A 15417-nucleotide genomic window follows, 5' to 3' on the forward strand; every position below is an offset into this window, starting at 1 on the left:
GTAGCTCTTCGATAAGATTGTTCTACAGAGACCAGCCTTTGCCACCCATGTGCATCTATGACCCTTGGCCGCCCATGACCTTGTCACCAGTTTTCCTTCTTTGGACCAATTTTGGTAGCTCCTGACCACTGTAGACTGGAAACATCCCACAAGAGGTGCAGGTTTGGAGTTGCTCTGACCCAGTCGTCTAGCCATCACAAGTCCTCGAATCCTTATGCTTGCCCATTTTTTAGGCGTCGAACACATCAACTTCAGAGACTAAATTTTCACTTGCTGCCTAATATATCCCCCCCCCCACACCACCACTTCTAGTTGCCATTGTAATAAGATAATCAATGTTATTCACTTCACCTCTCAGTGGTCATAATGTTATGGCTGATCAGTGTACATTTAAGCCAAAAAAAAAACAAATAAACAAAACTCTGAGTTTGTGAAATTCTTTCAAGGTACCAAGAACATTCTTTCCTTAAATTCCTTTACCTTTAGACACACCTCAGCCACACTGCATTGTTTTCCTCTGTAGAAAAGCTAATAAAAAAAATCTTTTGTTACCACCTGTGTTTTTATATGCTGCCTATTCACTCCAGTCCGTATAAATCATCGTGGGAGAGTGTGACAATCTCAAACTGTCAAAAGTCCATTAACACTTAGAAGTGCATCTGTTTATCAATAATATAGTGATCATTTGAGGTCAGAATACATTCCCTGGAATTCATAAAGAGTGGCACAGTCTGTTTAGATGTGTGTCTCATCTCCGTGTGACAAATGTGGAAGGTGTGCGAAGACTTGCCAGAATTACTCCAGCATAATATTGGTCTTATCTCGGAAATGAAGGAATTCTTAAAGTAGAAATGAAGACAAAAGTTTGTTTTTAGTTTTGGATAGAGTAAGGGAGGGTTTTAACCCCTCAGCTTTTTTGTCACCTATGTCCCATTTGGGACATTTCACTTTTACTTCCTTTCCAACAGCCACAACAAGAAGTTAAAGGAAATCCCTCCAAAGTGGGGGAAATTCTGGGTGGTCAGCAGGGTCATCAGGACTGAGGTAGAGTGGAAGATTTCCAATCTACTCTTGTTCTGGTGACAAGTCATTTGGGTTCTTCTTTCACTTTCAGTGGTAATGGTCACAAGGACAAATAGAGAGGATGAATCTCCCTAACAGGGACAAAGACAGCAATATAAAACCTGGCGGGATCGAATCCCTCTCTCTCCCCCACTCTATTCAAACCTATTAAAAACTTTTGGCTTTAGTTCCACTTTAATGACTTTGTTGCAGCCAAAACAACATATTCAAAAAGTGATGCAAATGAGAACTAATTGAATTTGTCACACAGGTTGGCATTATTTGCACAATGTTGCACGGGTTACATGGATTTGGCACTGTTATGGTAAGCCTATGGAGGCTGAGGGGTTAGTGGATCGCAACTGCGGAGGCTTCTCAGTCTGTGAAACCCTGGTTTCACTCTCTTATTATCAGAGAGTTAGGGTTTCTTGCATCACAGCCTCAAACTAAACTGAACGCTGGTTTTAGAGTGGGGTTATTACGTCATAAACCCTAACTCTGAGCACCAGGTAGTCTGATATAGAGCTTAACAGTTGGGAGAGACACGATTCACTACAGCAAGATTCAGCTTTAACTTTAGTAGCAAGATTTTAAGCAAGTAGCTAGTAATGGATACAGTCTCTATGGAAGGTTGTGCAACTGCACTAAATACTTGCTGTTGTGAGGGTTGGTTTGGGAACACAAGCTGTGGGTCCTTTTGGAGTCCGGTTCCGGTCAGGGTAGCAGTCTAAGTACTGTGGAGGCATAGGAGGGTCCCAGGAGACAGCAGGCGTTCTGGCTCAATAGTGGAACGCCATGCTGTCTCGTCTGGGCGCTTATATACTGCTGTAGGGGTGTGGGGAGGAGCCGCCTAACGAATCGGCGCACTTCCGCGTTCCAAGGTGGAACGCACCCGGCCTTCGAACCCGGAAGTGACGAGCGTGCGCTCCACCGTGGAACGCAGCGGCGATCCGAGACGCGGCTGGCACCCGAAGCTTAGGTATGCGGCGGTGGCCGTTACAGGCACTAGACTCCATATTATAGCAATACTGCGAAGTAGTCTTTAAATGGATATATCACTGCTCTAATTCCCGCACTAGTTCCGCTCCTTGGAAGCATCAGAGATGCGGGCACTGAGCTTGTTAAACCATCTAAACCATCGTTTTAAAGGAGAACTCCAGGCAAAACTTTTCTTAACTCTTGCAGTGGGGCTACCCCTGCACTACAAGACTTAAGTGCTCATTTTGTCTAGGTGCAAAAATAATATACTTGCTCAAACTTTGGAGTCCTTCCAGCTTCCCTCTCCCTTTGCTCCAGCGGTCTAAGAATCCTTGTGTAATCACGTCTAATAAACGCAAGGACACTGAGGGACATACCATCACTGCGGGAGCACTGTAACAACCAGCCGGCTCAGAGGTCAGGTGAGTATAACTTTGTTATTGTAGCACCAAGACAAAAACAAGCACTTAGCCCTTGCAGTATGGGGGTAGCCCCACTGCAAGGGTTTAAAAAAAAGTTTTGCCCAGAGTTTTTCTTGAACTATTTTGTTGAACTTCCCAATATTTTGAATAGTTTGAAAAAAGTTTTATTTTATGCTGCCGTGCTTTTCACCGGATGTCATTCTTGTTTATCTTTTGTCTTACAAATTTGCAGCTTTCTCTGTATTCCACCCCAGTGCAAGAAGCCAGATTTGTTGAAGAGAAGCCGACCGAACTGGAAGAAGGAATTTCATGGCTCAGACAGTCTGCAGCTCCGTATACTAGCTGGTGTCAGGTATTTTATATATTTTACAAGTCAGTCTGCATGTTCCCAAACAGTGGTTGTGTTGTCAAACATTAACATCCCCGCGGTGTGTTATTTCATAACAAAGACTTTGTTTAACTAAAAGGATATTCTTAGTTCCTGAGAGAACATTGGGTATTTAACTCACGGCATGTAAACAACACGAGTCTATGCTTCCAGAGAGCAGGTTAACATTGAATATTCTGCGTGAACTAAGATGTCTTGTAATATCTACAGCCTCATTAAAGTGACACTAAACTCAGGAGTTAAATCTTAAATATGCATTCAAATACCTTAACTATTATCACATGTACCTTACATGTGTGTCACTCGGCTGTAGACCCTCAAATCATCTCTGCATTGGTGCTGACACTGTCCTTCCTTCTGGAGGGTGGCTAATTTTTGTAGGGCTGCAACTAATGATTTTCATAATAGATTAGTTGGCCGATTATTTTTTCGATTAATCGGATAAAAAAAAAAAAATACCATCCTTAATTTAAAATAAAATACACAGATGCATTGTTACAAACACAACATTTACTTAAAAATAAAACTGCAAGCCTTTCTTTCTTCCTAGAGAAAAAAATAAAACAGCATGCACATTTTTTGCAATCTCGCATACCGGTACCGTGCGTTCCAGTGAGGCCGATCACACTGTGGGTGGGAGGCGAGTTTGAGGTGCCATCCAAATGAATGGCACTGCAACACACCTCCCGCAGCAGAATTTGTCAGGCTGAAACGAAAAATGACTTTTTCCCACCTTTTTATCATTTTTTAATAATTGTATCGTAAGCACATGACACTTAAATAGCTTCAGTCAGGAAATGACGGCTGCTAGTGGCAAGATTCTGCAGACGGCAACTGAATGTGAATGCAGCACGTAGCAGGCTGGTGCAATAACCAGTCTGCTATTGGCCATTTCAAATTGCAATAGCAGGCTGGCTTTTGCACCAACCAAATGCTTGCTGTGTCCTCCTCCCAGCATGGAGGAGAGAGCTAGGGGATCCAACCAACTAATCGATAATGAAAATAGTTGACAACTATTGGAGGCCAAGCGGGGTGGTGTGGGAGGAGAGCTCGGCCTTCTGTCACAACTGACAGCTGTCTCCTCCCCGCATGGCACCGTTCTGTGTCCCCTCCGATCCCTGCTGCCCCTTCCGACACAAGCAAGGGAGAGCAGCAGGGATCGGAGGAGAGACAGGCCAGTGCCCAGCGGGGAGGAGAGAAGCTAGGAATGCACTGAATTTTCTGCTGTTTTGTTACTATTGCCATTTTGCACATAGTGCCATTTTCGGATGAAATGTTTCAGCGGCTGAAATTTTGGTGCATCCCTACAAGTTAGTAAACTATTTTAGTCCATCACAGGAGTGAGCTTGGAGTGGTAACTACTTTACAACATGCACAGGGACCATGGGGAACAAAAGTATAGAGCTGCAACCAACTAATCAATGAATCGATAATAATAGTAGTTGTCAACTATTTTGCGGCCGAGCTCTCCTCCCACACCACCCCGCTCGGCCTCCTCTGACAGGCGGAGCAGTCAGGATGGAGAGCGGAGTCCCCATTTTGTAGGTTGTCTCTGTGTTTGTGGAAATAGGACATGTGACTTGAAAAACACACTAATTAAAATGCATAATTTGTTTTCCAAGCGTTACTATTTATTATAATGCATTTTTACCGAAACTCACAAAAGATGCAGCAAGCAGAATATTTCCTTTTCATTGATTTTATTAGGTTTGAGAATAAAGTGCAAATACAAACTGGTAACAAAATGAGAAAATAAGTGACATCAGTAAATGAGCAGGAACAATATAATTGAGGAGAACGATCATACAGATAGAGATAGTAATTATATGTGCAGGGTGAGACTAGCAGAAGTCTTCAGAACCGCAAAACGCTGCCCTCTGTAACAATGCACTGATGTGATAACTTCATAGATTGTAATGATAACGTATTTTCATGCGCTTTTAGCGTGCTGTGATCCTGTGTTGTAGCACACTTAAAGGAGAACTATGAGGTGAGTGCTTTTCCCTCACCTCATAGTTCTAGCTGACAAGTGACAATGAGACTGTCACAGGTTGGCTCAGTAGATCGGGAGGTGAGCAACACATACCGGCGTTCGCTCGCCTCTCGATCCTGTCACGGCTCTCTGCCGTGACAGGGGAGGGGCTGCATTCCCCCCTCCCCGCTCCGATCCGCCAGCGCTGACTGCCGGAATGGACGGGGGGAGGGGGCGGGTACAGCTGGCTCTGCCTTTTAGATAGGCAGAGCCAGCTGTCACTCACGCAGCTGGGCGGATCCCGGCACAATTGTTGGGATCCGCTTCAGCTGCGGCGTCTCAGTATATCGCGAGCAGCTGCTCGCGGTATACTGCGACGTCTCAGTATACCGCGAGCTGCAGCTCGCGGTATACTGAGCCTAGGGTGACGGGAGGACGCTAATTTGTGTCCTCCCGTTACCCTAAGGAGAACTATGGGGAAAAGACTTAACCCCATAGTTCTCCTTTAATACACCATGGTGTCAGCCTGACCTTATATTGTATCTACAGCCAAAACTTGTTTTATTAGTTGTGAGTAGTATAGGTCTAGAAGTGAAGGAAAATCTTCCAAACATGACTCAAAGGCAAAACTAACCTGACTTAACCATTGCCTACGCTATCCAAAACTAAAACAAAAAACTTTTGCTATAAATACAATTAAAAGTTTATCTACAGCCAGTACTTTTTTGTTTAGATACAGAATTGTTAAACTTGCCATATATTTCTCTTGTTTGGTACCGATAAACAGTGTGGATGAAGGAATCTTCCCTTCTAGCTATTGTATTCAGATGCCAGCGGTCCCTCTGGCTGTCTGAATTCCCAAACACTGACTGCATCTGATTGCCTGTAGTCACTGTTCGTCTATCCCGGCTCTCTCCTAAACAGTGCATTGAAAAATTTACTTTTATCGAGCCAGATGGTGCCAACAGGGCCACCCACGGCTCAAATTTTGGCCTATTCAGCATGAATCTGCCTTAATTCAAGTAGTGTACGGCCAGCTAAAGGTTAATAATTCTGTTGTCCCCAGTACCAATAGAAAGGATAAATCTCCCCAGCAGGGGCTAAAGCAGCAAAGAACATCTGACTAAGGATCTTACCAGTCCCTAATCTATCCAAAATCACAAACTAAAAGCTTTGGCTTTAGATACACTTCATGGGATTTTTCTGTAATGGTTTGCACCATACCTACAAACTAAAAATCCACCCATATGGTCCTAATATTGCACTTATCAACTCTTCCCTCGTTAAAGTACAACTTAAGCCAAAACTTTTTTTTACATAGAGGAGGTTTGGGAATCCCAGACTTTGCACTCTACCATAAAGCGATCCTAATATCCAGAATATTGGACTGGATACACAGGGGCCAAGATAAAGGAGTAATAAAACTGGAAACTGATATTTCCCCAGTGCCTCTGAGGAATCTCCCTTGGCTCCCAGTAGAGTGCAGGCCACAGGCACCTACACTGCCTCTCCTAGTACAAGCGGCATTACAAGTATGGGACAAGTCGGTCACTAAATATAACCTTTGATCTAGGCCTGGACCCTTGACTCCCATCTTGGGTAACCCTCAATTTCCACCAGGTATGCAAGCAAACACACTATTAAACACGGAGAATACCCCACATATATGGATGTGGCAAGTGTTAGAACCAGGCAGAGAAGAATTAAAAACTAACCTACGACCAGAAAGACAAATTAATGGGAAGTTATGGATGGAGGCAGTTCTGCTCTCAGATTACATAAGACACCTTAGGATGCATAAAACTCTTAACAGGACATTTACTACATTTGAGAAATTGAGTATATCAGAAACTCCGGTCACACATACTTTGTCAGTAGTGTATGGCATACTAAGGGCAGAAGAAGATAAAGGACACACTAAGTATATGAAAAGATGGGAACAAGAAATGAGGGGGGAGCTATCTGACAGAGAGTGGGAAAGAATATTTAATATGACACATAGATCCGTTGTATCTTCCTTCCACCAAGAAATGAACTACAAAATCATATCTAGATGGTATAGTTGCCCAGAAGGTATTAGACACATAAATCCAGATTTAACAGACAGATGCTGGAGATGTACTCAGGAGGAGGGGACATACTTGCATATCTGGTGGAGCTGTCCTAGACTGCAACCTTTTTGGGAATCTGTATTTGGAATATATAATGACATAGAGACACAAAATTTGGAAAAATATCCTTTTGTGGCTTTATTGTCATTAATACCCGGATCCCTAAAAAAGATTAAAAAAACGAAATCTTAATATTTGTAATGATTGCAGCCAGGGTATGCATATCGCGGGGTTGGAAGTCAACGGTACCACCCACATTAGAGAATTGGGTTAGTACAATGGAGGAAATAAAATATATGGATGAGCTAAGTGCAAGGGACTCAGATAAAATAGAGAGATTCCACAAGATCTGGGGAAATTGGGAAAAATATACACAGACGGAAGGAGTTTAGGCAGACTTAAGGAGAAGGATAGAGTAATGAGAACGAGCCTAGGGCAAAATGAAATAAAGAATCCACAGTGGGGCACTGAATATATGACCAAGGATATAGATAAGACCTCGGATTAGATATCTCAGATATTAAGGTAGAATATGACCTGTATGAGTGGTGAAGTAGTAAGGAGTATGAATGCCTATTGGAGGAGTGGAAGAAAAGGACAAGAGGTAAGGATAAAAGAAAAAGAGGTGAGAGCACATTGGGGGAAGTTGAATAGATAAATAGAGGAAGTAAACTTGGGCTTGCACATGACACTAGATTTGAAGGTTAAAAAAAACAAGTATATGTAGAATAGGATCACAAATACAGAGAGGTGAGATTAGACTAGAAGAAAAGGGACTAGTTTTCACTTGGAATGTACACGATAGGTTTGACACTAAAGGGATATATGGAAAGGGGAGGGGGGGTTGTATATGATAGGTTAGACATAAGAGAATTAGGGAGAGAATATAGGATAAGGGGAGGGGGGTTTTGAGAACACGGAGGAGAGGATAGAGGTGTAATGACACAGGGGTAAGATGCCCTTCCTCCTACTCCTCCAAAGGAAGTTTCGAAAGAAGGAATGAATGATGGAAACTGGGAGGCAATTAGGGGAGAATGAATGAGAGAGGGAGGTAAGATACATATGCTAGTGTTTTTTTTGTTTTTTTTCTGGTGTATTATATTAATTTTTTTTATAGAATGGAATATGTAAAATGTATGAAATTAAAGTGTATTAAAAACATATTAAACAAAAAAACTTAAGCCAAAACTTTTTTTGGATAGTGTATAGTTGGGTATACACGGCTATATTTTCTTCATTCAACCTGCGAGTTGAACGAAGAAAATATAACAGATTCCTCCATCAACGCTTACGAGCGTAAATGAATGGAGCTTGCAAGCCCTGTTCAGCTGAAGATTTTCCAACCTGCTCCTTCGATCAGCTGACTGAGGGATGCCGGGAGGAAGTGTACCGACAGGGGCACCCACTGTGCTTATTTCAGCCGGTTCATCAAATACCATCGGAAATTCGCACGGTGTATAGCCTACTTAAGGGAGGGTTATAACCCCTGTCAGCTTTTTTTCCCATCTGTGGCCCATTGCTTCCTGTCTAATAGCCACAACAGGAAGTGAGAGGAAATCACTTCAAAGCAAGTGGTGATTAGCAGGGCCACCAGAACTTGAAGATTTCCCATCTATTCCTGTTCTGGTGACAACTCAACATTTGGGATTTTCTTTCACTTTTAGTAGTAACGGTCACCATTCCAATGTAGCTTGTCCAATGCATTTTAATGAAGCTGTTCACATCTCGCAGCTCAATGTCGCCTCTAGCTTGAACATGACCTATTTTTCGGCGGATTTTGTGCGATTCGGCTGAATAGACTTCTATGGTGTAGCTCAATGTCGCGCGACATTGCGCTACAGAAGTGTCACTTTTGCACAGAAATATAGGCAGGAAACAGGAAGAGGAATTATGTCACATCAAGACCGCTTTTGATTGGATACAGCCCAATGTAGCAGCTACGAAGTCTATGCCAAAAGTAGCTCTGCGTAGCGCGACAATATGTGCACTGTAGCTCAATGTTTCTCAAAGTCGCTCAGCTCAAATCAGCGCTTGATGTAGCTCAGTGTGAATGGGGTCTGAAGAAAGGTTTTGGCTTCAGTTACACTTCAAAGTGTCTGTCTGGAGAAAATGTAAAACTAAAAACATAGTCAGTACATGTCTGCAATATCTGGCCATGTCCGCATGTTACGTCTTGCCCTAAGTACAGGAAAAGGAGTCACTGATCATCTAGAAGTCCAGTGAGCTTCTATCTTCCTGTGAACTGACAACGCTGCCTCTACTGCATTGAAATCTCAAGCGGTGTTGTCAGCTCTTCCCAGTTCTCCCATACTAGAGTACAAAACACTCCGCTCTATGTTATGGAGATGAGATGTGGTATCACCTAGTTGAAACATTTGTGATGGAATGTGTAACATCTATAAAACATATAGCATTCACTTGGATTGTTTAGTGTTTACTGTGTAGAATAGCAGCAGAAAGCCACCTTCATGTTTACCAATTCCTTTATGTAATACATTTTCCACATTATGAAATCTCGGCACATATTTTCTGTGATAAAGTCATTAGAAAGGCATTTGGATACATGACACAGTCCCGTCACTTGATGCATTGCTTCTCATCAGAGAGAAATTGTTTGGCTGAGTAGAGCATGTTATGACGTGCACTTGTTTGAGGAAGGGAAACAGTCATTTATAAAGGCTTTATTCCCTGAGAGCGTAAGCTCTTTGTACCATGGTTACATAGCCTCACTCTTTTCACACTGGTTCTTTCCGTCTTTTTCTCTCGCCTAAACCAATATTTGTGTCGCTTCAGCTGCAGATTTTAATGAATAACTTGAACTTTCAGTTTTAAAAAAAAAAACAAAAAACCTTTGATTTATGCTTGGCGTTAAAGGGACAGTAGTGGTGATAGGAAATAACACTGGTCAACACACTTTTTCTGGCATAAGGTATTCCAACGGTTTTAAGGTAATTTTGGGGTGCTGATTCCAAATCTGGCATCAGTTTTTGTCTATCACATCAGGTTTTTTAGATATCAAATATTCCATTTTCAATAAAAACAGCAAATTTATGCTCATACGAATAGCTATACAGGCATACATACAAGAATAAGGTAAGCTACAATATACAATAATAATGAAACAAACATTTAATGAGCCGTAGCACAAAGTTGTGAGTGACTGCATATCAATGTGAGTGAATGCATATTACCATGTAAGAATTGAATTGTGAAGATAAGAAAAATATGTCATTCACAATAGTGATGTTACATCTGTATAAACGACCTCTTCTTTGACGAAGAGGTCACAGCTTGTGGAATGATGTACAGCTTGTGGAATGTCTCTCATCAAGGACCAGCAGTAATTTGCCATCATGTTTGAGTCCCATCGGCCTTGGTAACGTTCTTCCTAGTACACTGACACATCGCTAGTGTCAGTGTACTAGGGTGCTGAGGTTAGAGTCTTCAGCGAAAGACATTAGAACTCACAATACAGAACCTCTGCAAGTTATGTACATCCAATCGATTATAATCCCATCATCTCTAAGGCTACGTTTAAACCCAGGCGACACCTAGGCGCACGGTCAGGAGTCGCCAAGGTGTGAACCAATTGCGCTGTGGGTGCCATTATTTTCTAATGGCCCCCAGTCGCGCTGGGCGGATCGCGCGTTTTCCGCCGCGATTCCGTCCGTGCTTCCGAGCAAAACACATGGCAAACGCACTCATCAATTCGTCACCAGCTTTACAGCAAGGTGCACGTGGAAGGGCTTTATACAGTACAATAGCAAAAAGTTTCCCAGCACACTCACCACCCAGCATGCAAAAAAACTTGTCTCACCGCTAAGGTTAAAAACAGGTTTAGATACACGTCTTCTGCGGAAAATGTGAAAGCTGCACCGCCTCACCACTGTATAAAGCCCTTCCATGTGCACCTTGCTGTAAAGCTGGTAACGAATTGATGAGTGCGTTTGTCATGTGTTTTGCTTGACTGATTTGGTGCAGTGACGCATGGGGGGACTCAGCTGCCGTTGTGATGTGCGTGGTCCCTTGTCCGTCCCTGTGCCTTTAAGGAGGCTAGGCTTCCTCCTGACAAACCTGCACCCAATTTTATCTTTTGCCACATGTGCTCCAAGATGGAGACTCTCATAGTTTAGAGTTAGGACTACACTATATAGAGGTGCCTTGGCGAGGCGAGGCGGTGTGGCTTTCACATTTTCTGCAGAAGACGTGTATCTAAACCTCTGTTTTTAGGCCTGGTTCACACCTGGGCGTTTTACAGCGCGTTCCTACGCTCTGTAAAACGCTCAGCATGTGAAAACCAATGATTGCCTATGGGCATGGTTCCCACCTGGGCGTTTTACAGCGTGTAGGAATGCGCTGCAAAACGCCCTACGCCCAAAGAAGTACAGGAGCTTCTTTGGGGCATATTTGCCGCATGTATCCTTTGGGATACAGCCAGGTAGCCTTCGGAAACGCGCTTTTGTCGCGTGTTTTTTTAACGCGAATCGCCAAACGCGCATATTCGATACGCCTCGGTGTGAAACCAGCCTTAACTTTAGCGGTGAGACAAGTTTGTTTGCATGCTGGCTGGTGAGTGTGCTGGGAAACCTTTTGCTGTTACACTCCGCTTTGGGTCACTGGAGGACGCTAGTTTATGTCCTCCTGTGACCCATAGGAGAACTATGGGGAAAAACACTTAGTTTTCCTTTTAAGCTTTAAAAAATAAAAGCGAGAAGCTGATTGGTTACCGTGCAGAGCTTCTCCAGATTCTGTCTTCTCCAGTTTTGATCATTTCCCCTCAATTAATTTCTGACAGTATTTGTCTGTGTTTGCAGCTACGTAAGAAAATGCATATGTACTGGAGAGATGAACTAAACAAAATCCAATAGCAGTTTTTCCTGTGAAAGCTCTGCTGAGAACTGTAATAACCCACATTAGGCATCCATTGTTGTGTGTTGTCAGCAGGAGCAGGTATTGATTATCCAATGTTTATTGGTAACTTGAGAAATGAAATAAGTAGTTACTTTTACATCTGGAAATCCTACCATAGCAAGCTGAATATTTACACTGTCAGCATATAGCAAGCAGCAGTCCACTATATGCTGACTTTTAGTCACAGGACTACATTAGTAAATGTTCTCATGTGACCCAAAACAGAAGTAGAGCCAACAAAGGTTTCATTTTCTCATTACGTATAACCTGAAGTTTCTTGAATGCATATTTAAACAGTGCATGTGTTCAAAACCAGGGAAAGGCATGTACGATAGGACTATAGATAAGAAAAGGTATGGGACTTCAATTAAGTTTTAATTAATGATATGATTTATCATCTTTTGTAGGATGTATACACAAAGGGCAAACCTAAGGTGGAGACTGCAGTGGATCATTCAAAGGGTATGTATATTACATGCATGAAATAAGACACATGTCATTATTCATTGACATAGTCTGCCAAAGGATGTTTGAAAGCTCTTGCTAACATGTAACACAATCGCACATGTTTTAGCTTAAAATCCTTGTTTGCTTTTCACTTCTGGAGATACATATTGTAGCTTCTGTAAATCTGCAGAACACATGCTGGCTGTAGGCCAAATGTAAAGAGGACAGCGGATGCAGGCAATTGTAGGCAGGACAACACCTAGATTTAGCTGCGTTTTATCAGTATGATCTGCTGCTGTTTGCTATCACTAATAATGGTGTTTTCTTTACTTTGTGTGAGCTTTAGAACCGGACGTTTGATTCCAAGGTCAAGAATCAACTGTGTCAGCCGGGCCCTTACACCAAATTCTAAGCAGCTATAATAAACACATACATTAAATTGCTTGCAGGAGTTTATTAAAGGGAATATGTCAGGATAGAAATATGGGAGCTTCCATTGCTGACGTGTTTTGAAAAGTGCTAGCTCCATGTGAACCTTATCCTCGCTTCGTTACTTGGTAAAGCACTGACCTAGAACAAGCAGGTACATATCAGGTGTCCTCACAACTTAGGTGTACATCCTTGTTTCAGGTCTGTGACTCTCCCAAGTAGTGAAGGAAAGACTGAAACATACAACTGTCAGATTATTTTCATATCGTGGGTGCCACTGTCGGCACCCCTCCTATCGGCATCCCTTGATCAGCTGATCAAGGCTGCTAGTTTCATTCAGGTATTCTGACAGCGGTGATTCATCCAACAACACAAGTATGGAGGAAACTGTTCAAAGTTTTTTACCTTTGCAATGTGGGGGGGGGGGGCAGGGGGTGTCACTGCAAGGTTATTTTTCTATTTTTCTCCGTCTGATAGCTTTAAGATAAGAAATTTGGCAAGTGGTCACTTTTGTTTGTGACAAATGTATAACAATGTAAAAATATTTGAATACTAATGCATATTCCGAAGGAAAGAGTTAGCATGCACTTGCATATATGTTACTTCATTTTAACATCACTTAATGAGGTTTTGGTCATCCAAAAATTACTTTTCTTGCAACCAGAAACACAGAATTCCTCATGTAACTCTCTTCCTGCAGTGACATATGCATATCTAAAAGATGCACCCCCCGGATTCTACCCCAGACTTGGCCTGATTGGATTTGCGGGAATTGTTGGCTTATTCCTTGCAAGAGGTCAGTATATGATCAGTAAAGAATATTTTGCAAACCCTCTGCGGTGTAATCAAATATATACTTTGCAAGTTGTGATTTACTACAAATCAGATCAGCTTATAAAGAAAGTAGATTTATTGCTCCTGAAAACCCAAGCATTTATTATTTTATTTTTTTACACGAGTTTACCCCCTTATTGAAGGACACCAATATAAACAACATTGTTTTGTTTGTAAAGCTGTTTTTATTTTAATAAATAACATATAACAATTTTATCTTATTGAATGAATGTACATGCATAATGAGACTTTTAAGTTGCTGAAATAGTATAATCTCTTAATATCAATAAGTATTTGCTAATTGCACCTTCAGTTGGTCAGTTTGACCTGTACAGTAATATGCTGAGATTTTTGCCCTGTAAGTTTTTAGCAGTCATTTTGCGATCAATAAAAAGAGTATTTTACTGTACTTATTGTTATTAGGTTTTATTATCTCAGCACCTTGAAAGTCTCGTTATATGTGTGTTTTGCGGGTATCTATACTAGTGGGACGTGGTGCAGGGATCCATCAATCAGTCTAGATCTCCTGGATTATGTTTAGTATGTTTCTGTATGTCAATGATGCTTGTCAGTGTTTCTTACTTGCCTTGTCTAAACGATTGTACAGCACTGCGGAATATGTTGGCGCAATATAAATCAATAATTGTAATTGTTGTATGCAGATTAGCTGATCTTCCAAACTATACATCCAGAATAATGTATTGTGCCACCTGCCTTGCCTTATGATAGGATGCCGGTTAAAGGCATGCTGTGCTTGTACTCCACCCCAATGTTGCCTCCACATTACAGACATATTAAGGATGAGATGACAAAGAGAAAGGTTCCTGCTGTTTAATGCAAGAAGAGAATTTTTGTCGGCTGTTTTCAACCTGCTCAGCATAGAGTTCAAACACACCGACCCTCTTCCTTCTTTTTTTTTTTTTTTTTATTTTTACATTTGAGCTTGAATATTTCTGAAATTGAATTGACAGGGGTATGGAATTCCTATCGCCCGAATCACGGGACATGCAATTCTGGGGTCACCCGGACAGGTGTTTTTTTTCCTAGATTTAACCATACTTCGGGCAAGCAAGGTTTAAATGTAGAGTGGGGAAGCCCACACTTGTTTTGTACAAGTGATCTGGGCGGCTGTACAGCCACTCAGATCACTTGTATAGCAGCCTGTACGGCCGATCGCATTGCGGCCAGAGGGCGTGGCTGCGGTGCCATTCACTTCTACACACCGCCGTGCCCCCTCGCACCCCACAACAAACTGAGCTAGCTGCAATGCGACCCAATGCGTTGCGACCCAATGCGGACACAATAGCGCTGAAACGCACTGATGGTGTGTACGAGGCCTTAGAGCCGGTTCACACCACAAACAGTGCTTCCCAGAGCAGTCAGGCTCTGGAACGCACTGTATCGCACTCTGGCCGGTTCTCTGCGTTCAGGGGCGATCGCCCGCACCTGAATGCGTGGCACATTAGTGCCTGCGTTCCGGTCCAGGGCAATCTGCAAAAATGCTACAAGCAATAATTTTGCAGATTGCACTGAACCAGATCGCAGGCACTAATGTGCCACGCGTTCCGGTGAGGGCGATTGCAATATGGGCGAGGGGCATGGCTATGGTGACATTGACTTCAATGCACCGCCACGCCCCCTCCCGCACCTGAACGCAGATAATGCCTGAATCAAAGAATGCAATGTTTTAGGACAGTGTTTAGAGTTTGTTCACACGAGTTACAGTACAGTACGTTCCAGCACGGTTAGCTGGAACGCACTGTATCGCATGGTAAACCGCTGCGATCGCACTGGACCAGAACGCAGGGATTTTTGTGCCGCGTTCTGGTGCACACGAACGCACTGCGGCTGGGAAGGGGGGGG

General features: G+C 42.6%; 1 protein-coding gene across 1 annotated transcript in view; it reads left to right on the forward strand.

Annotated features, from left to right (window-relative positions):
• APOO (apolipoprotein O) overlaps positions 1-15417 on the forward strand; it is a 61534-nt gene that overhangs the window by 25888 nt on the left and 20229 nt on the right. The window contains exons 3-5 of the mRNA XM_018570791.1: positions 2695-2814; positions 12252-12306; positions 13421-13516. Of these exons, the coding sequence (XP_018426293.1) occupies positions 2695-2814; positions 12252-12306; positions 13421-13516 (271 nt within the window). The remainder of the gene's footprint in view (positions 1-2694; positions 2815-12251; positions 12307-13420; positions 13517-15417) is intronic.

Source organism: Nanorana parkeri, unplaced genomic scaffold (assembly GCF_000935625.1).
Source record: "Nanorana parkeri isolate BGI_ZX_2015 unplaced genomic scaffold, ASM93562v1 scaffold1597, whole genome shotgun sequence".
NCBI lineage: Eukaryota > Metazoa > Chordata > Amphibia > Anura > Dicroglossidae > Nanorana > Nanorana parkeri.